General features: G+C 42.4%; 1 protein-coding gene across 1 annotated transcript; it reads right to left on the reverse strand.

Annotated features, from left to right (window-relative positions):
• Positions 1–1385: 1385 nt before the first annotated feature.
• Positions 1386–25460, reverse strand: s1pr2 (sphingosine-1-phosphate receptor 2). Its single transcript, XM_061224544.1, has 2 exons — positions 24724–25460; positions 1386–2595 (listed from the first exon to the last, which is right to left on the reverse strand). The coding sequence occupies exon 2, from the start codon at positions 2487–2489 to the stop codon at positions 1395–1397; it is 1095 nt and encodes a 364-aa protein (XP_061080528.1). The 5' UTR covers positions 2490–2595; positions 24724–25460; the 3' UTR covers positions 1386–1394.
• Positions 25461–25855: the final 395 nt, after the last annotated feature.

Consider the following 25855-nt stretch of genomic DNA (forward strand, 5'->3'; position numbering starts at 1 on the left):
TGCCTTACACACAGGTAACACAGGCTCTCTAACTGTGCCTTACACACATGTAACACAGGCTCTCTAACTGTGCCTTACACACATGTAACACAGGCTCTCTAACTGTGCCGTACACACATGTAACACAGGCACCCTAACTGTGTCTTACACACAGGTAACACAGGCACCCTAACTGTGCCTTACACACAGGTAACAGCCTTTCTAACTGTGCCTTTGACAGAGGTGACAGAAGCTCTCCGATTGCCTTAGCAGATGCTCTGTGACCGTACCTTACAGGAGTAACACAGGTTATTTAACTGCGCCTCACACACAGGCGACAGGGTAAGAACTAGGCTGCGTCACCGTGCCTTAAACACAGGGGGGGGGGGATCACATTAGTACTCAAAAGAGAAATAAAAACACACATTAGTCTAAATACAAGTCAGGATTTCATGCAGTACATTAAAGCAGAGTAATACAGTGTGTGTTTATAGTGGAGCGTCCCACTGCGTTCTGCCCCGCTCGCTTGAGTCCGGGGTCACATGCTCCCGGGGTCACATGCTCCCGGGGTCACATGCTCCCGGGGTCAGTCTCCGTGCAGTCTCGTGTTGCCGTGGCCTTTGCGTCACTTTTCCACGTTCACACAAAGTGCAATTTCAGAAGTTTGGCTCTGTGAAAATACATTGGTGTAGATAACAGGACTAAAAGTTCTGTCCAATATCACTAACGCCGGCCCTCCTCTGGACAAGCAGAGTCAGCCGATGGCAGTCGTTCCCATAGTGAGTGACCATTCGCATTATGGGACCTCCGTCTCTTTTATGATACGATACTGAGCGAGAAAAAAAAGTTTTACCGCGTTCATCTATTTTCACTTACTCATTCAGCATAGTAAGTCAGCACAGTAATTGTAAACTTAGCCACTACTGTGAGTTCACCGAGTGGTGATGGTGAATGTATTCGGCAATGATCGTGAAATCACAGAGGAATGACCATGAATGCACTTGGTGGATGAAATCATTATGAATGCCCTCTCTTGGTTACCGTAAACTCACTCGGGAATGATTGCGAATGCACTAAGCTCTTATTGCGAATAAACTTGGCTACGATTGTGAATACTCAGCTATGACGGTGAATACACTCAGTGGTGACTGTGGATGCACTCCTCTCTCGATATCACTCTCTCCCTATCCCCTCGCCTCAGACGATGGTGGTATAGTCCTGCGTGATATCACTATCCCCTCCTCCTCAGGTGTAGGTGGTACATTCCTACTCTATAGCACTATCCCCCCCTCCTCCTCAGACATAGATGGTACAGTCCTGCTCTATATCTCTACTCCACCCCCCCCTCCTCCTCCTCCTCAGATGTAGGTGGTACAGTCCTGCCCTATATCGCCCTCCCCCCCCCCTCGCGCTCCTCAGACGCAGGTGGTGCAGTCCTGCATGATGGGCGTGGTCTGCGGCTCGTGTTTGTAGGTGCAGTGCTCCATGGAGCTGGTGCTTTTGAGCGGCAGCAGGCAGGGGTGGGCCGTCTGGCCGCACGGCACCACCCCCCAGCAGCACAGCACGCGCAGGAACTCCCGCCGCATGTCTTTGCTGCGCAGCGTGTAGATGAGCGGGTTGAGCGCCGAGTTGAGCGTGGCCACGCCGAAGAAGACGTCGGCCCTGGAGAGCACGGGGCAGGAGGCCATGTCGCAGGACGTGTCCAGCAGCAGCACGCAGAAGGCCGGCAGCCAGCACAGGATGAACACGCCCAGCACGATGGTGACGGTCTTCAGCAGGGCGTACGTGGGCGAGCTGGCCGCCTCCTGGTGGCTGGAGCGCACGATCAGGTAGATGCGCACGTAGAGGATGACGATGGAGAGCAGGATGAGGCTGAAGACGGTGACCACGCAGAAGATGTAGCGGGTGGAGTAGAGGGGCAGCACGGTGGAGCACTCGTGCAGGGCGTCCATGCAGTTCCAGCCCATGATGGGCAGTCCCCCCAGCACCACCGAGGTGGCCCAGCACGTGCCGATCAGCAGGAACATGCGGCACGTCTTGTTGGAGCCGTACACCTTGACTTTGGTGATGGCGATGTATCGCTCGATGGCGATGGCCAGCAGGCTGAAGACGGAGGCGGACAGCGCGATGAAGGCCGTGCCCTCGCGGATGAACCACTGCACCGGAACCAGCCGGAAGGTCCTGGAGCCTGACAGGAAGATGTTGGCGATGTAGGCGGAGCCGGCCAGCAGGTCGGAGAAGGCCAGGTTGCCGATGAAGAAGAACATGGCCGAGTGGAACTTCTTGTTGCGGAAGATGGCGATGAGCACCAGCAGGTTCTCCAGGATGATGATGCTGCAGATGACCACGAAGAACACGTTGAGGCTGCTGAGGCCCGCGTCGCTGTTGATGCGCTCCTCCAGGCTCTTCTGGCTCAGGTTCTTTGCCAGTCGATAGTGCACCTCGATGACAGACCGGTTGTAGTACTGCTGGTACTTCCTCATGGCAGCGGAGTTCGAGCACTGAGTCATTCACACAGCTGGTGGAGGGGGGTGGGGCCCGGAGAGCACGCCCATTCCAATATCACACCTCGGCAGCCGATTAGGTTGGTCAGGGGTGTGGTCCAGGTTGGGGTTACTGTCGAGAAACAGAATGGGAACAGGAAAAAGAGTGTTACATGACCAGGTAGTTTTTAAACTATTAAGGTCTGAGGACCGGGTTGTAGATGGAGGACAGAGAACAGGGCTCCATTGTGAAATCAACAATGGCCTGACCTGGCCATTTCATAAAGAATCCTTACATAGAGGAAGGATGTTCAGCAAGATTTCACAACGGAGATTTGTTTGTTTGAAGTACAAACGTTTTTTAAGTACTGACCCAGGCAGTGAAAAACAACTCCTGAGCCATTCATGCAGTAGACACAGCCATGGTGTCATATGAAAACCATGTGTGTGTACAGTGCAATACGATCTCATACACAACAAAACATACATTGTTGTCCATATGGGCTCCCAGGATGACCCCCACCCTTGATTCAGAAAAGGTCTTATTTAAGAATACCAGACGACAGGCTAAAATGAGCTGTTCTTGTACAATGCAGGTGAATGAAATGAACATACGGCTGAACGTCTCATGGTTTGGGAAGAGGCTGCTAGGAGCTGCCTGTGTGCAGACTCCAGAAAAGCAGGAGCTAGCTCTTCAGTGTGCAGAAATATGCTGATCACACACATAATGGGGCCCAAAATTAGACTCAGAGTGCAGCTGTCACTTCCGCTAGTGCTGAGCCTGCATTCGCAGAAGATCTACACAGCGAGCTGACCTACGCACTGAGTACATGCTGACCTACACACGGGGAACACGCTGACCTACACACGGGGCACGCTCTGACCTACACACGGGGAACATGCTGACCTACACATGGGGCACGCCCTGACCTACACACTGGTACGCCTTGACCTAACTATGGGGCACGCCCTGACCTACGCACAGGGAACATGCTGACCTACACATGGGGCACGCACCGACCTGCACGCCCTGACCTACGCATGGGGCACGCGCTGACCTACACACGGAACACACGCTGACCTAACCATGGGGCACGCCCTGGCCTACACACTGGTACGCCTTGACCTAACTATGGGGCACGCCCTGACCTACGCACAGGGAACATGCTGACCTACACATGGGGCACGCACCGACCTGCACGCCCTGACCTACGCATGGGGCACGCGCTGACCTACACACGGAGCACACGCTGACCTAACCATGGGGCACGCCCTGACCTACACACGGGGCACGCCCTGGCCTACACACTGGTACGCCTTGACCTAACTATGGGGCACACCCTGACCTACGCATGGGGCACTGACAGAGCTCACCCGGGGGAAAAAGCACATTTCCCCATTTAAAACTACAACTTTACTGAAATGGATACTATTTTGGAGAGTACTTTGAAATTCAAAAATTTGTTCACACTGAATTAATTATTCTCCATTTTCTGAGAAGTAGTATATTTTTAATTTGCTGACCTACAGACGAAATCACACACTTAAATCCACGCTGACCTGTGCTACCGATTTCAGACAGTACCCTCAAGTATGTTTAAAGGGCCAGCTGTAGTGGTGCGATTATTACAAAATGAGGTATAAGGACTGACAATGATATAACATGTTGGCTATATGTGAAAAAACATTAAGATACTGGACAGATTGTTTTCTCCAGTATGAAACATAGCTTGATCTTGCTCATTAATGGTGTAGCAATACAGTTCTCTGTGAGATCAGCATCTCCATTAGGAGGGCCAATAGACCAGAGACAATGTGTATATCATTAATCACTTCTTTCACTGCACTGCCAAGAGTTCATATTGAACTGATGAATTTTATTAATGAGCCACAGTTTGCAAGCTTGTATTTTTTCACCCCTGAGTAATGTGGTCAAAATACAATTTGAACATAGCCTGGGAGCCAAAACATGTTACATTAGCATTCGGGAATATTCTTATCTTTTTTTCCCCCAAACTTCAAAATCTCTCTCTCTCTCACACACACACACACACACACACACAGTGGAGTAAGATATTAGTTGCACTTGTACAAGCAGAAAGCATCTCATCTTCATAGAGACGCTGTTTTTGCCCCGTCACAGAGTCTGCAGATAACGGGGTAATCCAGAACTCTCCAGAACACTGCTGTCAGGAGCAGACATTCCTCACCATTGTACATCCCACACAATGACCTCTACAAACTCCACAAAGAGTCCCTCCTCCCCAAACCTGTTCTGTCCTGTGCCAGGACCCAAAACATTCAATCAATCAATCAATCCACACAACTCACAGCACAGCACTTCAGTGTGGAATTTTCCAGAGAGAAAGAAACACTCCATTTTAAGAGTGTTTCAATAGATCTTAAGTATGATTTTCCTGTCAAGCTAACGTTTGCTACCTAGCTAAATTAATATAACCAGAAATAGTCTAATAGTCCTTAAAAGGCAGTCTAATTTAAGTGAACATTAGTCAAATATTTGCACTGTCTTACCTGTAGGCCAGCAGCGCAAACTATGGGTCACAAATTATAGGGGAGTGATAAGGGGAGCTGTTATTCTCTCGTGATGTGCTATGAGGAGAACATTCTCAACTGATACATTTACTGTTGCTACATTTACAACACTTACTTCTCCAAAACTAAAGAACGGACATATTTATTACTTTCATTGAGTTTCTTCAGTGCCCTCTTGCACAAAAAGAAATTAAAACTCTACGTATTTGAGTCAATGTGGTGAAAACTAGAAACGGGGCTATTGCTTGACCCCCACAAACAGGTGATTGAGATGAACTCCTGGAACACAAAATCAATATCCAGCATTCACCAAGAATGGAGACTTTTGGCCAAGATCTGCGCTTCACTGCTGAAAATCTATTTTTGTTTGGTTTCTGTAGAAAGTATCAAGTCCAATCAACTTGTGAGCTCTAGTTTATTATTCTGACCACTACCCCATACTCACTGCTGTTCCACACTGTATGCCAAATTACGTTAATTAACATTAATTTAGCCATTCATTGGAATTATGTGAGCAACAATCCCACACCGGGATAACATTTCCAGACCAGTGACATCAGTAAGCGCAACATCAATAAAGAACAACATGTAAGGACATTTATGCCAACCTAAAAAAACCAGAATAAAAGCTTAAAAGAATATAGCTAATATCCATATGAAACCATAAAGTATGCTTTTACAATCTTACAGATAAACTAAACTGAACTAAATAATATGTAATGTAAAATGTGATGAAATTAATTAGATGTTAGAAGTATGTGAAGCCCAAGATAACATGAAGATGGCATTCAACAAATTACATGTTTGAATCTGTACCTGGGAAAAATGTGGTACACATCAGATGTAGGAAACAATATTGACTGAATTTTATCTGAATCCTACCCAGTGAACATGGCAAATTTGGATGCAATCGATTAGCATTTTATTCAAAGATGTAATGATAATACATCTTTAATATGTATATTGATATTAAAAATTAAGTTCCTGGGATATTTATCGAACCAGTTTCTACCTATTCTGAGGATCTGAGATGTATGGTGTCATCCTGTTACAAATGGTCAAATCTGCCTCTACAACAAAAATGTGAGGCCTCAGTAGTAAAGTCTTGTAACGTCTTGCACACACACGCAGGCGCACACACACGCGCATGTACACGCACACACATATGCACACACACAAGCACACGCACAAGCACGAGCACACACACACGCACATACACACACACGTAGGCACACACATATGCACACACACGAGCACACACACATATACACACACACACGTAGGCACGCACATACACACACATGCAGGCACACACACGAGCACACGCGCGCACACACACACACACACACGCATATAGGCATAGCCGTTCTTCTGCGACAACAATAACCAGCAGACAACTTCCTGCAGCAGGAACAAATGACAATGGTCTTCCTGTGAAGACCGCTGCCCTTCAGCCTCAACACCACGAGTGGGCATCACGCAAGTGTCACAGACAGATTAAGCTCAGCTTCCTTGACTAAATTAAATTGGAATCCCCATCCAAAATTTTGTCCAAGACTAAGCTTAAACTGTCTGTGAAACCAGCCCTATATTTCTTGCAAATATTGCAAAACTTTCAGTGTCCATTTTAAGAGTGTTTCAATAGATCTTAAGTATGATTTTCCTGTCAAGCTAACGTTTGCTACCTAGCTAATTTAATATAACCAGAAATAGTCTAATAGTCCTTAAAAGGCAGTCTAATTTAAGTGAACATTAGTCAAATATTTGCACTGTCTTACCTGTAGGCCAGCAGCGCAAACTATGGGTCACAAATTATAGGGGAGTGATAAGGGGAGCTGTTACTCGTCATGTGCTATGAGGAGAACATTCTCAACTGATACATTTACTGTTGCTACATTTACAACACTTACTTCTCCTAACTAAAGAACGGACATATTTATTACTTTCATCGAGTTTCTTCAGTGCCCTCTTGCACAAATAGCATACAAAAACCGAGAAAGTGTTTTTAAATGTTACTCCTTTTAAAAATACATTACTTTAAATAAATACTTAAATGGGAAACCAAATATTTCTTCAAATAGTATTTACAGCCTTTTAAAAATACATTAAAATACAAATGCAATAAAAAAATATTTAGATATATTTAAAATTCATGCCAAAATTATTTGATTAAATAAATAATAATAATATTATCATTTTTAAAACCAGCATTTATCTCAGAGTACTACACAGTCAGTAGCCTACACAGAATACTGTCAGAAACATTCAGCCTAAAGTTTTGCCATTATAACATGTGAAATGACTCAGTGACAGACGATAAATGACCGGGCAACAATGGAGGCTTCATGCTGAGGAGGGTATCCCAGAGTCCTTTGTGAGTGGCCCTCCATGTGATATCACTGAGCTATTATAATTCAACACAAATACTACGTTTAAAATGAGAGATAATGTCATAATGGTTGGCAAAAGCCGAAAAAGACAGGAAACTCAACCGAAAGAAAGAAGAGATAATGATTGGCAAAAGCCGATTCAAAACGAAATTCACAGAACAGAATATGAACACGTTTCTAAAACCACAATGGTCTCCCATATGTCATAGTGTTCACACCTTTGATAAAGTATGAAGGGCCAATTGGCACGCAACACACTTTTTCTCATTGTGCAGCACGGTGCAGAAGCAGGTTGCGTGCCATGCAGCGGTTATTTACACGCAAGGTTTTTTTTTTTATGTTATTTATATTCTGATTTTCCATGAGAACACAGATGTGGTAGTATATATATATATATATATATATATATATATATATATATTTTTTTTTTTTTTACTTTTAGTTTTTTTAGACATTAGACTTTAGATTCATTTTCAAATGATTTGAATATTAGTTTCTAGATTATTTTCACATTTGTGGATAACTTTTTAAAATTCATTTCAGTAAACATACGCAACTACCTACTCTTGCACTTTATGGCTTCTTCAGCTTTGGACAGGCTGGGTTTACAGAGAGGGAGGGAGGATTTGATAACAGCAAATCAGCGATAGTTCAGCCCTTTGGTCAGAACTGAATGCAGAGGCCCCTGTGGGTCACTGAGGGGCATGTGCAGAAGTGCAGTCTGTTGCCATGGCGACGTCTGCCCGTCACAGTGGAAGTGGACTCTGCATGAAACCTGTCAGTCTGGTTTGCCGGCTGCCCCAACTCAATCACCACCAGCGCTACGCTGCGTTCCATCAAGGCCGTTTCTATAGAAACCGACAGCTAGATCAGATCACTTCCTGCTCTCCAGACTTGCTCGCACACACACTCCACATCTGACATATTTCTGTACAAATATGCACCTGCAAAGCAAAACGTAGTAAAGTAGTAAAGTATTTTTGTGTTATATTTGGACTTAAAATGTTATTTCTATTACTTTCTTGCTAAATAAGACAGATTACCAGTTTCAAGACTCATTCAAGATTGGCCAACATAGTTAAAACAGTCATTTAAAACAAGTAAATAGTTATTACTTGAGACAAAAATAAGATGTCATTACAAGACTAAAACACTCTCTTTGCAGTAATAAATAAAGGTTCTCTCTGTGCTATAGGGCAACAGTATTGGTTCCCTCTGTATGACAGGTCAGCAGTAACATTTCTTTGTCTGCCACAGGGCAAGGATCCACTCATTAGTGTGGAGCAGAATGCACCTGCTCACGCACAGCTGTAACCATCATCCCACAGAGAGAGAAGAGAGGGGGAGGGAGGAGAAACCGCGAGAGACAGATTCAGACAGAAAGAAGTAAGCTGTATCATGTGAGGGAGAAGAAAGATCCATATCGCAGGAAATGACCCGAGGTGTGAAGTCTACAGCAGCAGAACAGAAGCAGTGGGTCCCGTTTCCCTGCCTAGCCGTGAGAACAGCTTACTCCGTAGAACACAGTAAAACGCAATGCCTTAAAAGGTCAGCATGCTGATCTGCATCTTCACAAAATCTCCATTTCGGTCCAGACACTGTCGACGTTAAAATAACAATGCTCGTGCCTGTCCACCCTGAAACCCAAACTGTAAACCACGCCTCTTTCCTTGAGTGAGACGCACAACGGCGCCAGGTGTCGTCCTGAAACACCCGATAGGTGCTAATTAGGGGGCGGAGTCACTCCTGTCCTGCACCTTGTGAGAATTAATCCGACCAAGTGGCCAGAACTGGGCTTTGTTTTTGGAAGCTCTTTTCTCGGTCTTGATGAGAGAAGCTGCTCACTAACGTCAGTGCGGGTGGCTCCAGTGTGGGCACCTGGGAAATCAAAGCTAAATCACGGCAGAAATACAAAGTCAATCATTTTCCCCCCGTCTCTGGCTCCAATTCAAACAACACGGTGGCACCCGAAACCACACTTCAGCGGTTTCAAAGCACTTCTCAGAAGCCCACAGAAAGTCGATGGGCGACGTCACAGACACTTGGCCCATATTCCTTTCTACAGGTGAATCCAAGACAGAGCTCTGCCAACATCCACCCATCACAGAAGGGTCAATGACAAATAAAGCTCCTAAAAAGGTATTTTTTAAAAGTATTTTCAAAATGGATGTAATGCATATTTTTGAGTCTGGAACAATGTGTTTAAACAAGTCCAATTTGTTAAATAACATTTAAAAGTGTTTAAATTAATTTTTTAATTTTTAACTTCATCGCCCAAAAAATGTCAGGTGGCGCAACCAAATATTTGTACAAATATATATATTTTCCTTCTATTTATTACAAGTGAAATCTTTGGCAAGCATCCCTTAGAGGGTCTACAGTGCCTAACACATTATTATTTTGTGGTTGTGTTTTGTATTTACAATAATTTAAGATTATTCCTTTCTCGTGGCCAGGTATTTGGTATCTTCAGCATCCGATTTTACATTTAAAGACAGAAAAATAATTATTCAAATATACAAATGAATGAGCTCAATACAATAGCTATTACCATCATAGTTATCAACCATTTGTTCACTTTATCCTATTATTTATTGGTTCAAATGAATATTTTACCTGGTCGCACCACCTGACGATTATCAGTTGCGCCACCTGACGACATTAGTAATGACAGAATAATTGCTGAATAATAGGCTGAATATTATGCTTTATTTCAAAAACAAAAAAGGGTGGTAAGTCAACAGTCTATTGAAGTAAAAGTAGTACATTAATCAAAAACTGGATTGATCGCATGTGATCACATTTGGTACAGAGCAACTGGAATAGGCTACATGTTTTAATGTTTTCATTTGATTCACCGAAAAAGAAACAGATTTTAAAACGTTGATGCATAGCAACCAGAACGCAACACTATATAATAACTACATCCTAAATAAAAACAACAATTAAGTCATGTTTGACAAAATACAGTCCCCTCCAAAAGTATTGGAACCGCAAGGTCGATTTCTTTGTTTTTGCTATACACTGAAGACAACTGAGTTTGAGGTCAAAAGATGTACATGAGACGACAGATCCGAATTTCTGTTTTTGTTTCCAGGTATTTTTATCTAGATGTGTCAAACAACTTAGAACATATCACCTTTTGTATCAGACAACCCAATTTTTAGGTGAGCAAAAGAACATGTGACTGACAGGTGTTTTTTGTTGCCCAGATGTGTCCTGTTAGATTGATTGATAGGTTAAATAGTCTACTCTTGGTTTTAGCCTTGAGCATTGCCTATGAAGACTGCATTTGTGTTACAAAAAATAAACCCACTTGAAGCAGTCTTTGGGAGAAAAGCAAGCCATTTTGAAGCTTGGAAAAGAGGGGAAGCAGTACAATTGCACAAGCATTGGGGATAGCTTGTACAACAACTAGGAATGTCCTGAAAAAGAAAGAAACCATTAGTGTGCTGAGCAACAGACATCGAACAGGTCCACCAAGGAAAACAACAGCAGTTGATGACAGAAGCTGTGAAGAAAAACCCCAAAACATTAGTCAGTGACATGACAAACAATCCGCACAGGGGATTCCCCGCAGGGGTGAAGGTATCTCAATCAACCATTTAAAGAAGACTTAGAGAGCCGAGATATAGAGACTATACCACAAGATATAAACCACTCATCAGTAGTCGGAAGGCAAGATTACAATTTGCAAAGAAGTACAGAGATGAGCCACGAAAGTTCTTGAACAAAGTTTTATGGACTGATAGGACCAAGATTAATCTCAACCAAAGTGATGGAAAGGTCAAAGTGTGGAGAAAGAAGAGATCTGCTCATGATCCAAAGCATACAAGCTCATCTGTGAAGCACGTGTCATGGCTTGGGCTTGCATGGCTGCTTCTGGAGTGGGCTCACTAATCTTTATTGATGATGTAACTCATGATGGTAGTAGCAGGATGAATTCAGAAGTCTACAAAAACATTCTGTCGGCCAACTTACGGAGATATGCATCCAAACTAATTGGGAGGAACTTCATCATGCAGTAAGACAATGACCCAAAACACACTGGCAATACAACAAAGGACTTCATTAGACAATCACCAGACCTTAATCCAATTGAGCATGCATTAGGCTCTGAGATCACTTTCAGCACATCACTTGTGTAGTCAAAAATGATGGGTCCAAGTGAACCAATTTTTTTTCTTCCCAAATGTTGTATGCAGCTCATCTCAATCTCATCACCAATTACTTGATTAACCTGTCCCACGAACGCAAAATAAACTGCTATTCAAACTTGCATTATCCTCCATCAAGATTACCTCTCTTTTCTTTTTGCAAGATATGCTTCTCTTGCAGCTGGGTCATTTTTAATGTGTGCTGATTTTCTAATATTCTAATATTTTAAAAATTATAACCATGAAAAAGGTTTGAAAGTGTATAACATCTTTTACTTAAAACTAATAAACATTATATATACATTTTAGAGCTTTAAATAACATTATTTATTGCATATTGTGACATTTCTTGCAGTTGTGCCACCTGACTTTTGCAACTAATTTCAAATTAAACAGGCTTCTACTTGGACACCTGTATTAGCTTTTGCCATTGCTATCAAATTCATACATATCATTTTAAAATAGTATAAATAGTTCTATGATAATATTAAATTTTCCTAGTTTTACATTGGTTGTACCACCTGACATGAAAATTATTGCCAGCCTACCTACGAGTTGAAAGTCCCTATTTTTATCAATATTTGAGAGAGATCTTCAAACCTTTTCACTCTGCCATAAAGGTCACTTGGGGTCCTCTTGATGATGCAATATCCTGTTCACTGTTTTACCTCTTCACTTTGTAATAAAAGTCCCATGTTTACGGTTGTGCCACCCTGACATTTGAGAACATACAAATTGCCGGACAAAAGTTTTTCAATTATCTCAACCGCTTTAAAACTATTGGTATTTGTCAAATTTGGTTTATTTGAAAGGTTTCAAACATGCCATAGTTTTTTTTATTTTTTATTTATTATCATTAAAGTACCATTTTTAATAGTTTTCTTTGTCTGTACATTTGCTTGGACGGTTGCACCGCCTGACATTTTGGGGGTTTGAGATGCCAAACATAAAAGAATATATATTATTTGAATGTACCGAAAATGTATTCGAACTAAATAGGTTTTATCGAATAAGGTGATACATGTCCTGAATCGAACACATTTTTTGAAAAGGAAATAATGCACTCGGCCACAAAAATATGACCACAACCACGGAGCCCTAATGGCCAAGGCTGCGTGCTGGTGGCACACGTCATGGGGGTTTGCGGATTCTGTCATGTCTGCCTTGTGTTGGCAGTTTCGTGTCTCTCCCGCCACTTCCGCAATTTCCTCCGTTTTCCGTGACTTTGCAGAACGGTCAAGCTTAACACAGGATATAATGCTATTTGCATGGGCATACATGTTTTAACAATATTGCCAAATGTTAGGAGTAACAAAGTGTGACAATGTAGCCTACATACATTCTGGAATAAAAATTCCTGTCATTATCAGTTGTTGCAATCAGAGCTTTGATGGCTCCCGTCAACGATGTCGATGCCTAGAGCTCCTCCCTGTGTTATGGTAAGATTGTCAGTGACGATACATTACATTACATTACAGTCATTTAACAGGCGCTCTAATCCAGAGCGATGTACAATAAAGGGCCAATCAGAAAATTTTCAGAAGAAGTCCAGTTCTAGAGTCCTAGAGTGATCGCATAGATAATACCTCGGGATACTAAAATAATTATACAGAAGTGCAATTATAACCTGTGTTTAGTTTAGTAATGCTTTTTGAGCATCTCTATTTCTAATAAGGTTCCCTTAAATTAAAGGCAAAACAGCACACTCTTTCTTTCTGTACCAGCCTGTGAATGTATTTTACTCGTAGGCTATTTGTTCTTGGTAGGTTACAGCCTGTTGATTTAAAACTGATTTAAAACTTCTAGCAGTTGTTACTGTTGCTGAGTTATTTAAATGGTTTCCTACAGCTGCGCATGAGATCTACTAATTCATTCATTTAATAAATGGTGTTTTTAACTCTGTTTTCTTATACTTTAAAATTTTTCTGTGATTTTCAACAACTTTTCTATGACTGCTCAGTGAGTTCAGCCAATATTTTCCATGACAAACACCCAGTCATATGTCATATCCTTTGGTTTACCAGAATCACTGTAAACGGTTTTCTGCTGCTGTTCTCAACCACCGATGTTCTGGACAACTGCATGAGCTTCTGCCAAGTGATTGCAATGTACCATACAACTCAAGCCAACCGATTCTGCATCAAAACCAGGTAATCCACCATTCTGTCTGTGAAGAAAAACGAACAAAATTGCAGCATTAGCATGCAGACAGCTAGCAAACCGTCAAAAGAGAAACGCTTCCTCTTTAAACAGGAAGGTTTATGAGTCAATCTTCTGAATCTGTCTGTGACCATTTCAAAAGTAGGATTGAGCTACAACAACCAGAAGGTAAAACTAGCCTAGAATAAATTGACTAGGAACGAGCCTGTGGCGTTCAGTGGCTTGTCTTCACTGTACACAGCCAAAATGCAATCAAATACTATTATTAATGAAAATGAATTAAACCAGTGTGTGTAGATGAACATGATTTGATTCCAGCTCACCCAAAGGAGGAGGCTGTGAGCCAGCCTGAAAGTGCACAACAGGCGAGGAGTTTAGTCCTTAAGAGACCGCTGTGCAAGTCACGTGGCCAGGTCTTCGTGTCACTCAGACTGCGGGAGGCCTTACTAAACGACAAAATCTGCACATCTTTTCCCCTATAAACAGGATGAGCAATTCATCCATGTTTTGAAGGAAGGGGTAAATGCGGGTAGATCAGACTTGTTTAGAGAGAAATAGGAGGCTGCTGAGGGGAAGTACAACTCTTGCAGGCTGCCACATAAGCAGTTTTTCCCCAATACGCGTTACATGTCAATCGCCTGACTGATCCAGTAACATTTTAAAAAATGACAGTTTGTAGGCTGAAATTTGAAATGTGAAAGTCAAGCAGAATTAACCCTACAAGTACCCTGTGCCTTCCATACAACGTGTGTGTGTGTGTGTGTGTGTGTGTGTGTGTGTGTGTGTGTGTGTGTGTGTGTGTGAGGATACACGCACAGAGATGAGTGGTTTATTTGTCACTCGCCAGGCTAACAGTTTTGGCCCTAGAGGCTCTCACCACGAACTCTCCCTGAGAGAGAGCAAGGCTCTCAAAATAGGCGCTTTCACATAACAGAACACAGAACATTGCATTAACTGTTCTGCCAATTCGGTGGCTTCTGTTGATAAAACCGCCACGGACGATCTGGTATTTTACCAGGGTGATAATTAAACAGTTAATTATCAACCTGGCAAAAAATCATTTCTGTGTTAAAGAAAACGGCATTGAGAATTTCTGAGAATGACCCTATCCTTCAGAAACCAGAAACTAGATCACAAGAGGGTTTTATCAGTCTGGCCGTGATAGGTGCTCAGTCACAGCTTCCTCTGCAGGCAAAAGCTCTTCACCTCGTCAATCATCCACCCCCCCCCCAAATATCTTTATGAAGTTTCAACCACACATGCACCCACGCACACATACACACAGGCTGGCGTGCACGCACGCACATTTATCGTATGTTTATCGTGTATTCATCGTCATCAGGTAAGAACATGCAAGCTAAACACATAGCAAAAGACTGGTTGAACCGCAATAGTATTTATTTAAATTGACGTTCTGTCAAATTGATTGCCCGTTCATGTGCGAGGAAAATCCATCAAAAGGTGGACATGGACCAAAAGAAATTACATTTTGTAGAAAATATTTAACTGGTGCACAAACATTACAAGACCTAAAAGTTACAGAAAATTATAGATTTGATCAAAGAGGCCTCTCATATACTTACATGTGGCTCCCACAAATAAGTGCTACTTAAACGTCATCACAAACAATGGAGGCAGTATGAATGTTTTCTTTGAGATTACAGTAAGTGGATTATTTTACCATAATTACATCTTCTGAATTAATTAATTCTAGTTCAGGTAATTCTGTCAAGAGGAAGATGCGACACAAGACCCAACAATACAGGCAAGCTGAAGGCCGCTATCAAAGCAGGCTGGGTTCCCATAACACCTCAGCAGAGCCACAGGCTGACTGCCTCCATGCCACACCGCATCAATGCAGTACTCCGCGCAAAATGAGCCCCCACCAAGTATTGAGAGCATAAATTAACATACTTTTCAGAAGGTCGACATTTCTCGACATAAATCCTTTTTTGATTGGTCTGTAATATTTTGTATTTTGAGATACTGGATTTTTTATTTTCATGAGCTGTAAGCCGTAATCATCAAGATTAAAACAAAAATATATATAATATAATATGAAATATTTCACTTTATGTGTAATGAAGCTAGAATATATGAAAGTTTCACTTTTTGAATTCAATTACGGAAAAAATGAAAAACTTTTCAATTGATATTCAATGATATTCAATTTTTTTGAGATGCATCAATACAGTGGCAGCAGTACAATAATACAATAAACACAAAACTCTCCAATTTCTGACATCAGTCATGACGGATTCACCCCCAATGTTATTTATTAATTATTATTATTATTTATTTATTTATTTTATTATTTTTTTTTATTCAGTGGACATAGGTTATTAATTGTCTGGGGTCTATGATTGCAGTGTACCTAAAGCAGAAATACATTAGAACTGTGCACACTTCAATATTTATCACAAGTCATATTGTCATTGTGATATTCAATGTTATCCCATATTTTCCTTATATTGTGCAGCCCTCTCACTCTCTCACTCGCCTAAAGAGGTGAATTTGGAATAAATGTGAGCAGGAAGGGTAGAAGTTGCATTTCAAATCCTCCAACTAGGAAACATGCAGACGCACTGTTTATTTACTCTACAAATACAAGACACCGTGAAAGCCTATTGTGTAAATAAGAAGATTTGAGTCAGATAAATTAACATTTTGGTCTTCCTTCCCGCTGCCCAGTGATTAATACAAACAACATTTGGACATATATCTAGACATTTGTAGTCGCACCAAATCAAGAACTACCTAGCTTACAGTACTCAACTTATTACTGGCTGCAAAGACATAGCAAGAAAAAAAAAAAAAAAAAAAAAAAAGGTTTGATTTCAGGAGATTTACTTGAATACACAAACAACCAAAAGGTACTGTGTGTATGTGTAAATTCTTTTAAAAAGTATCAATAACATAATACAATTGAAATACAGTCCCCTCCGAAAGTATTGGAACAGCAAAGCCAATTCCTTTGTTTGTTCCTTTTCACGGCTGTTTTGGGGGGCAGGGGCTCAAGTAAAAAAAAAAAAAAGGGCACTCAGGTTCTTCCTGTACAACATCTGGTGAATCCAACCCTTCCTCACCACCTACACAACTCAGCTCCTCGTTCAAGCAATAGTCCTGTCCCGCCTGGACTACTGCAGTTCTATGCTGGCTGGCCTTCCAGCATCTGCCATCAGACCCCTACAGCTGATCCAGAATGCTGCAGCTCGTCTGGTATTCAATGTCCCCAGACATTCACACGTCACCCCCCTGCCCGCCAACCTCCACTGGCTGCCTGTTATGGCTCAAATCAAATGTAAAACTTTGGTGCTTGCATACCAGGCAGTTAAGGGATCATATATTCAATCACTTATCAGAACCTATACACCAGCCAGACCCCTCCGTTCCGCTACTTTGGTGCAGCAAGGAGGCGGTACGCCTGGCACTGCTCCCTTGCCGCACCTGCACTTCTTGGTCACGACTGCGGTCTGTTCTGGCCCCACGGTGATGGAATGACCTTCCTGTGGATGTCAGAACAGCAGAGTCTCTGACCATTTGACTCATCTCTTCAGGCTGCACCATCCCTCCCTACCTCACTACCATGATTAGCCTTGTGCATGCCATAGATTATAATAGCACTTATGTACAGATATTGTTGTACTCAGGGTATTCTCGCTGCCAACTGTGGTATGCTAGTTGGTTAGTTGATATATTCGTCAAGGGTTCAAATTGTATCTATGTGGTCACACTAGGCCTTGGAACCTTTCTTTCCTCTAGGGTCCTCAATGCATTTGTCCCTGTGTTCGATTTGCACTTGTACGTTGCTCTGGATAAAAGCATCTGCTAAATGCCTGTAATGTAATGTAATGTGGCTGATGTAATTCATTTGTGGAGTTTTTCTTTTTCCTTTTAATGTCATACCATTTTTGTTTTACCTGTTGCATAGGGCGTGAAATTTAAGACAAGAGTTTACAACAGCTATATCTTGCCAGGCTTTAGTCTTCCCCACCTCTGACAGTCCACTGCTTACACAACAGAATAAAATATGTTTTTGGCTTGTACTTCCATTAACAGCACTTCAATCTCCGCTTCAGCTAAGTTTTTTTCTTTTTTCGGCTACCTCTTGAACCCCTTAATGCTTTGAATGAATAGACATCCAGAGACTGCTGCAGCTCATTTGTGGCTTGTACTTCTGTGGGAAATGAAGACCAGTGCTAATGGATAAATGATCTCTGCTTGGGCAGTCACATTGCAGCTAATATGAATATGCAATTTCCCTATACAAGTGCTTTTTTTAGACCCTTGTTGACCTGAATGCTGTGCCCAAAGATTCCGTCTCCTCAGCTGACAGAGTGCTAATGATGATGCAATAGCAGAGCTGTACGAAGAGGATATTAAACAGTGGAAACCAGTAACTGTACTGGTAACTTCTGAAGTACAGTATGTCAACGTTTCTGTGACTGCTGAAGCCGTCAAATGTTCTGTAACACAGGCACATTCATTTGCAAGCATGCGCACACACACACATTTTTGAAAGATCTGTTGTGTTTCCTCTGTAAAAACAACAACAACAATAACCCCCCAAAAGTTTCACCTAAAAATATTTTGCTTTTATTTGGCAATTAAAGAGGAGAGTTTTGGATAATTGAAGTGCTCATTTACTAGGTGTTTGCGTGTCTCCGGCACACTCTGAAATATACTCTATCTTTCCCGAGGAGATGATGATTGACTTTAGCAGGCCCACAAAATACATGCATGCACATGATAAACAAGACCAGGCCACCATGTGAAAGAAATGAGCTCATCTGATGTGACTCCAGTCGCTCTGCCACACCGAATCACAAGCGATTCAGTTTGGCTTGGCATCGGCTCACCGAGGGTAAATGCCCTTACTTCTGACCAGCTTCTGACCGGAGAGGCTGTGTGTTTGGGAGCGTGCTACAGTGTTGCTTGTCAGAACAGTGCTGTGTGTGCTGACAATGCCACACAGATTATCGATGAGAAATCGGATCATTTTATGCACCTGATTGCAGTGGTGGTGAGAAAATTGGACCGGCGGCCCACCGCAGCTGTTTTGAGTATAGAGGAAAGACTGCTCCCCAATTCTGCCCCAGGACAGGCCCAAGACAAACAAAATCTCCAGTTCTACCCCTGAATCAAACCAAGCCAAACACCATCTCTAATTCTACCCCTGAATCAAACCAAGCCAAACACCATCTCCAATTCTACCCCTGAATCAAACCAAGCCAAACACCATCTCCAATTTTACCCCTGAATCAAACCAAGCCAAACACCATCTCCAGTTCTACCCCTGAATCAAACCAAGCCAAACACCATCTTCAATTCTACCCCTGAATCAAACCAAGCCAAACACCATCTTCAATTCTACCCCTGAATCAAACCATGCCAAACACCATCTCCAATTCTACCCCTGAATCAAACCAAGCCAAACACCATCTCCAATTCTACCCCTGAATCAAACCAAGCCAAACACCATCTCCAATTCTACCCCTGAATCAAACCAAGCCAAACACCATCTCCAATTCTACCCCTGAATCAAACCAAGCCAAACACCATCTCCAATTCTACCCCTGAATCAAACCAAGCCAAACACCATCTATAATTCTGGACAATTAAAAACAAGATATTAAACTTAGCGACGGTCTTCCAACCATCATTTTTAAGGCACTTGTCCCTGAACTCTTTTTTAAAATGTAGTATGAAACCCGGTTGGATTGTACCATCATCACAAACTGTTCCTCAATTATTCACAACATTGTATCATATCGGTTGGAAAAAATTGTTGACGGGCGATGCTCACAGAAAGGTAAGCCATAGGAAACTTTTCGGCCAACCGTTCAGTTGCCCAATTGTTCATGTTGATGGCTGTCGCTCAGCTTCATAGAAAATGAATGGACTTCCGGCAACTGGTCGACCATGAGAGTGACATGGTTGACGGGCCGCTCAAGCATACTAGGCTGAGGGGGCGAGAGCTTTCTTAGTGGACAATTTTAAATAGAGAAATAATGGCATGACCCAATGTATCAAAGGCATATTTTTTGCCACATAGCATATCCACTAGTTTCCATAGTTATTTAACAACACTGAAAATTATTATTTTGGCTGCCGTCTCGCTAGCTTGCAATATGAATCTCTCTTGGTCGCTAGCTACCGAGATCTCTCCATCTCTCTCAGCTAACTAGTGATATTTATATGAAGTGATAACAATATGGAGGACCATTGGTAAACTCCCTTATTCCACCTAAACTGCCCACTAATATATGTTTCTGAAAACATTTCAGGCAATGAATAAGCAATGCATTTTCTGAATCTTGATTCATATCCAATCCGCAACGCCTAGTTATCTAAGTGTTGTGAGTCACGCACACGTGGCCTCATGCACTGCAAGCCCTCTTCATAGAAAATGAATGGAGCGCGCTGCATGCTCAAGTTGCACGACAGGTCGGGACCACTTGTGAATATTGTTCCTACTTGAGAAAAAATTCTGTCTGGAAAATTGGTGAATGCGCCAAGTTCTCTCAAATCACCTGTACAAGTGATTTAAGAACAAATCTGTTCCGAGTGGTTCTTGCATGAGGCCCATTGGTCACGCCGACGGCATCACTACTTGCTAACGTTTGCGACTGACTGTTACTTCGGATGGCATTACTGATAGGCCAATAAAAACACGTGGCTGTATACTTCCCTTTAACATAATTGTTCATTTACAATAGCCTTTTATATAACTCTAGCCTTTTAAAGCATGTTCTATAGAAATTAGGTTAAAGGTACAATAGGTAAGATTTTTGTGTTAAAATATTGCTACAAGACCATTTTAAATCCCTTCCTATCATTGAAAAAGGCTCACTGACATGTTGAATCACCCTCTACCTGTGTTCATAGTCCTTAAATTCTGGTTTCAAAGTCTACATTTGTAGGGCCGTCAAATGTATCAAAACATTGTACAGCTGTACAGCAATTAAAGCTCATTGGCTGAAAAATGGTTCCAACGGTCACAGCCAATTGCATTCTGGGGGCTAATTCTGATAGTGTCGCTGCCCAAATTCCACTCCAGACAAGCAATCACTGAAACTCTGTGTACTATTGCTTATTATCCAAGTGAAGACTACATATCTAGTTATAAAACAATCCCAGTTGTTATCGGTAGCAACAAGCAAATTACCAATAGTTAGCTTGATGAATTCACAAATATGCACTTACGATAAAATATAGGCAATATGAACACAGCAGCGATTGCCAGCTAGTTACACAGCCAAATAACTTGCTTGCTTACAATATAGTTGGTTTGCTAAAGTGAAAACTATAATAGTGTTGTGTAGCACACCAAAGTCAAGATCTCATAAAGTCACCTGTTCGGCAAACATTTTCTTACTAGAAGTTGTCTGTTGTTGCAATTGCTCTCTTGGCCGTTACGGAGTCCGAAATTACCTATTGTACCTTTAAACTAAAAAAGTTGAGTTGCTGCCACTTGATTAGCTTTAACAAGCTGGCTTACAGGTGTACCTAATAAAGTGTAAATGGTCCATGTTTTTATGGAGGGGTTATAGCTGAGACTGTGGAGGCTTTCTGAGTGGGCATAGTGAGCAATAGCATGCTCTTTCACAACATAACAACATGACCACTTCGAAAAGTTACTCATCACCACAGCCTGAGCACTTTTATCAGCCACATATCATCAAAGCACGACTGCTCAGAATAGCCACATATCCTCCCAGCACAACCATTACAATTAGCCACATATTACTGTAGCATGACCACTGTGATTAACTACACATTACAGTCACATGACTACAGTGATTAACTACACATTACAGTCACATGACCACTGTGATTAACTACACATTACAGTCACATGACCACTGCGATTAACTACACATTACAGTCACATTGACCACTGTGATTAACTACACATTACAGTCACATGACCGCAGTGATTAACTACACATTACAGTCACATGACCGCAGTGACTGGTCGGACACCTGGCAGAAGAGGTCTTTTCACATGAATTTACATTACATTCATGACATTAATGTCATTTGGCAGACGCCAGAGCGACGTACAGACTAAGCAGTTAAAGGCCTTGCTCAAGAGCGAATCTTATTGTGGCTACACCAGGGATCGAACCATCGACCTTGTGGGTCGCAGTCATGTACCTTAACCACTACGCTACAGGCCGCCCCCTGAATCTGTCCAGCACTCGGACAGACCTGGGCGAGCGTGCATGCATGCATGCGTTTGGGCCTGTTCTTCAGTCTTCGCTCTCAGATTGCATGACTGCAGTGTTCTACAGTGTCTGGGGAAAGCACAAGGGAAATATAATAAAAAGTGGTTAAAATCTGCCGCAGCCATTTGTTTAAAGTCACGAGGGATAGAGCTCTGCTTTCTCTCAGCGTACATATTTCAAATGCATATAAATAAAAACACATATAAAAGCCCAGGATCAACAATGTCAGGGTAGATGAGAGTGTGTGTTTGTGTGTGTGTGTCTGTGTGTGTGTGTGAGAGAGAGAGAAAGAAATACACAATAGGACTCTCCCAGATCTTGGCGATCAGACTGAAAGCTGTGTTGTGACTTGCACCCAAGCTCCGGGTTTAATGCAGAAGGCAGTTCAGGTTGCCACGGTTGCCACGCCCAGATTAAGTGTTTTTCAGAACAGAGAGAGCGCCTTTTTTTTTTTTTTGCCAGGTCTGCATGTACAATCCTGATGGCCTTTAGAACCACAGGCTATCTGCAGGCAACACTGCCAGAACACTTCTCACCTGCAGACAGTGTGCACCGAGGCTGTAGTCACAGCACGCTAATGTTGGGAGTGGGCCAGACTGAACATACTGTTCTGGGATCAGTGCAGATACACTGCATTATTTGTGTCCTCCTGACATGCACTCGTGAGGACATCACAGAAAAGACAGACCTTTGCAGATCCATTACTACTATGGCCACAAGGCTTGCGGTCTTTCACTGCCTTGCTTGTGTTATGGCACAGGTATTGCATGGGATTTCCACCATGCTACTTCTCCTTTCACCGCGAGTGTCCTGCCCACGCAGAATGCTGGCCAGGCCCAACCCTCTTTCATTGAGTCCAGTTCCCACAGTGAACTGGCTTTTATTTATTTACGCATTCCTTTATTCAACCGCGCTTCTCACGCCACTCAGCACACATCTTGTTCACGTTTCCAGTTACACCACTGACCATCACGCATGTTGAGGCATTGTGGAATATGTTACGGTCATGAGGTATGGTGGTTGTGGGAAAAGAGATGCCTGGCTAGTGTATTATGGGAAACGTAGTGCAAACTGGTAACTGGATGGTGAATTGCGGGAAATGCAGTGTATGGCTGATAGAATTCTAGAGTTATACAAATTCACATTTCATTTTCAGCTCCACAAATTCTGAAAGCAGTGAAAGGCAATTATCAAAAAGAAAGCACAGATATGTTCTTTCTTACTTTCAGGATCCTCACAATTGTGTTTGAGCTCAAGTGTGTGTATAAATGCATTCAGACAAAGCAGACAGCACCCACTTTCTAAAGGGGTCTCATGGTGTACCCTTCTGCTCCACCCTTCCACACCACCCAACAACAGGATATTCATTCAGACCTTGGTACTACACTCCAGCCTGTCCTGGGAAGATGCAGAGCTGCAGAAATGTGTGCCACACTCATCTATGTGCCGTCCATAGCTCCCTTGTTTTGAGTGATGCACAGTGTCTTGTTTCATTGGTGCCCAGCTGGTCTAATTCAGACAACATACACAAGTATTACAGACCACGAGGCCATAAATGACTACCCCACAGATGCACATGCACACCCAGTCTTCTTCACACCCATTGCTTTGTCTCTATTTGCCTCTTTCAGACTCACACTGTCCTTCTCTATCACCATCCCCCGCGCCGTTCTGCCCCCTCCCTCTCTCCATTACATACACTTTTGCGCAAACACACACCCACACGTTCTTAGCCAACTTCCCCACTACATCTCTGCCTTTCTGTTGACTTATGAGCATGTGGTTTATGAATTATTGCACTTGTCAGATTTGCATACACATTTAAATGAGGGTGTTGTAGTACCAGGGTCGGCCTGACCCTCGTGGCTTGTCTGTCCACTTTCCATTATTTCAGTAGCCCCTAGTCGTAGTTCCAGACCGTTCACGCGCTTTGTATCCGCGCTGCTGGAGAACTGGATACACTCCGTCTAATAGTATAATGGAGTCTTTGTCTTTCATTAATACATACTTTAAGCACAAAGCGACCTCCACTGTAGCGCATGAAAACGTCTCAACATCCGAAAACGGAAAACAGCGGGATCCGTATTAAGCCAGCTACACCGCAGAGCAGAACATGCTGCGAGGCGGCAAGGGGTGCCTTTATGCCCCAATGACAATTCCCTTCTACAATACACAATGATCTGCCACCAGCATCCGTCGGTTAATGTTTAACATTCCACGTTACCAATTATCTTAGTTTCTTTCTCAAATTACGTCTAAAAGCACACATTTTATCACATAGTTAGCTATGACATCGTTTAGTAGCGATATATGATGCATTAACCCAGAAACTAGCGTTAACCAAGCAGCCCCAACTTTCAAACCTTCAGTTCAACGGATGATTCTATATTGAGGTGTTATCGGTACGAGGAGCTGTATTGTAGCTAGATATTCCACACGATCATAGTTTAGGGAGAACGTTTGGCTAACATTATAATATATAGAATAATGAACAAGACGGGAACCATTAAGATAACCTGATATTGTGACAATGACCCATAGCGATAAAGAGTTTTGTTTGGGGGAAACTCATTCGAAGCTTTAGCCAGTTAGCTAAGTACTCTCAGTATACATACTATAAACTTAAGGGGAAATTGCCACGTCCATATAGTGGGCGAATTTAGCCGTAACTCATCAATCAAAAAGAAAAAGCACATGGTATCCTTTAACTGCTTGTTGGTAACTGTGATATCGTATCTGCATTGTTGATAACGCTTATATTATGACTTACCCCATGTGCGATGAGCAAAGACTGTTCCGTCCAGTGAGTAAATGACATCTATTATCAGAAGGTTTTAGCTAGCTAATATTACGTATTCCTCTGTGTATTCGAAGTTGATTTAACCTAGCAAGCTAGAATGTTATGCTCTTCCAGGTATCCAAATGAGCACTATGCGATGTTAAAATTATTCAGAAAATTGACAATCAGAGTTTCTTATTCAATCATCGCTAGATCCACAGCACACTCTGGTCACTCCGTCTTCCATAGATCCTCGGATGGCTTGATGTTGTCGAGTAGAACATGAAGGACAATGTAGTTAAGTTTCTCTTGTTCCGAGTCCAAGACAGTGGAGTCTTCTCTAACTCACAGAGCACAACAGTTCCACGAGCTCTGGGAACGTCAGAATGGTATGGCGCATGCACAGTGCGCGGACACATTAACATACACACATATAGGTACACATGCACACCTAATCAGACCTTAGTTACTATCAGACGCATACATATCGTGTACACACTCACTCTGGAGCTGACAAAAATTTCTGTCAGCAACCTAGAAATACGTCGAAGTGAAAATGCTATTTTAAGTAAGTAAGTAAGTAAGTAAGTAAGTAAGTAAGTAACTCTTACTTTACTATACTATACTATAACTTTACTCTGGCGCCAAATGAGAACCAGATGTGTTGTATTTGTCATTTTTTTAAATTCCACTTCTTCGTCCCCCCTTTTAGAAATAGTGTCCATCACGTCGTCCCAAACTTTCCCGTAAAGCCCCGGGCGCCAACTCCGCGCCTCTCCTTTCTTTCTTCAAATGTTGTTCTGCTTGTCATACAATATACACTTAATTTTTTACATCGCTAGCTTGAAAGCGAATGTGTGAAATACCTTTGTGGAACTACCCGTAAAATCATGAGTCGTTGAATCACTGGCAATGGTTTTTATGGCGGTTGTATAGCAGTTTGACCACAATGGAGGAACTGAATTTAGCGCCCAATCGTCAGTAGTAATCGCAGAATACATTTGCCAGAGGACCGTAAAGTGCAGTTCTGGGTTTCGATTGTTAATACTTAAATAAACAGGTTTTAGGATATGCATTGAGCGCCATAATAGACATAGCATATATTTTCTTGATTTGGCTATCG

The sequence above is a fragment of the Conger conger genome, chromosome 16 (genome assembly GCF_963514075.1).
Source record: "Conger conger chromosome 16, fConCon1.1, whole genome shotgun sequence".
Classification (NCBI taxonomy): Eukaryota; Metazoa; Chordata; class Actinopteri; order Anguilliformes; family Congridae; genus Conger; species Conger conger.

Bases quoted from the DNA above. Each gene is read 5' to 3' on its own strand.
- s1pr2 (XM_061224544.1), bottom strand. From the start codon at position 2,489: ATGACTCAGTGCTCGAACTCCGCTGCCATGAGGAAGTACCAGCAGTAC.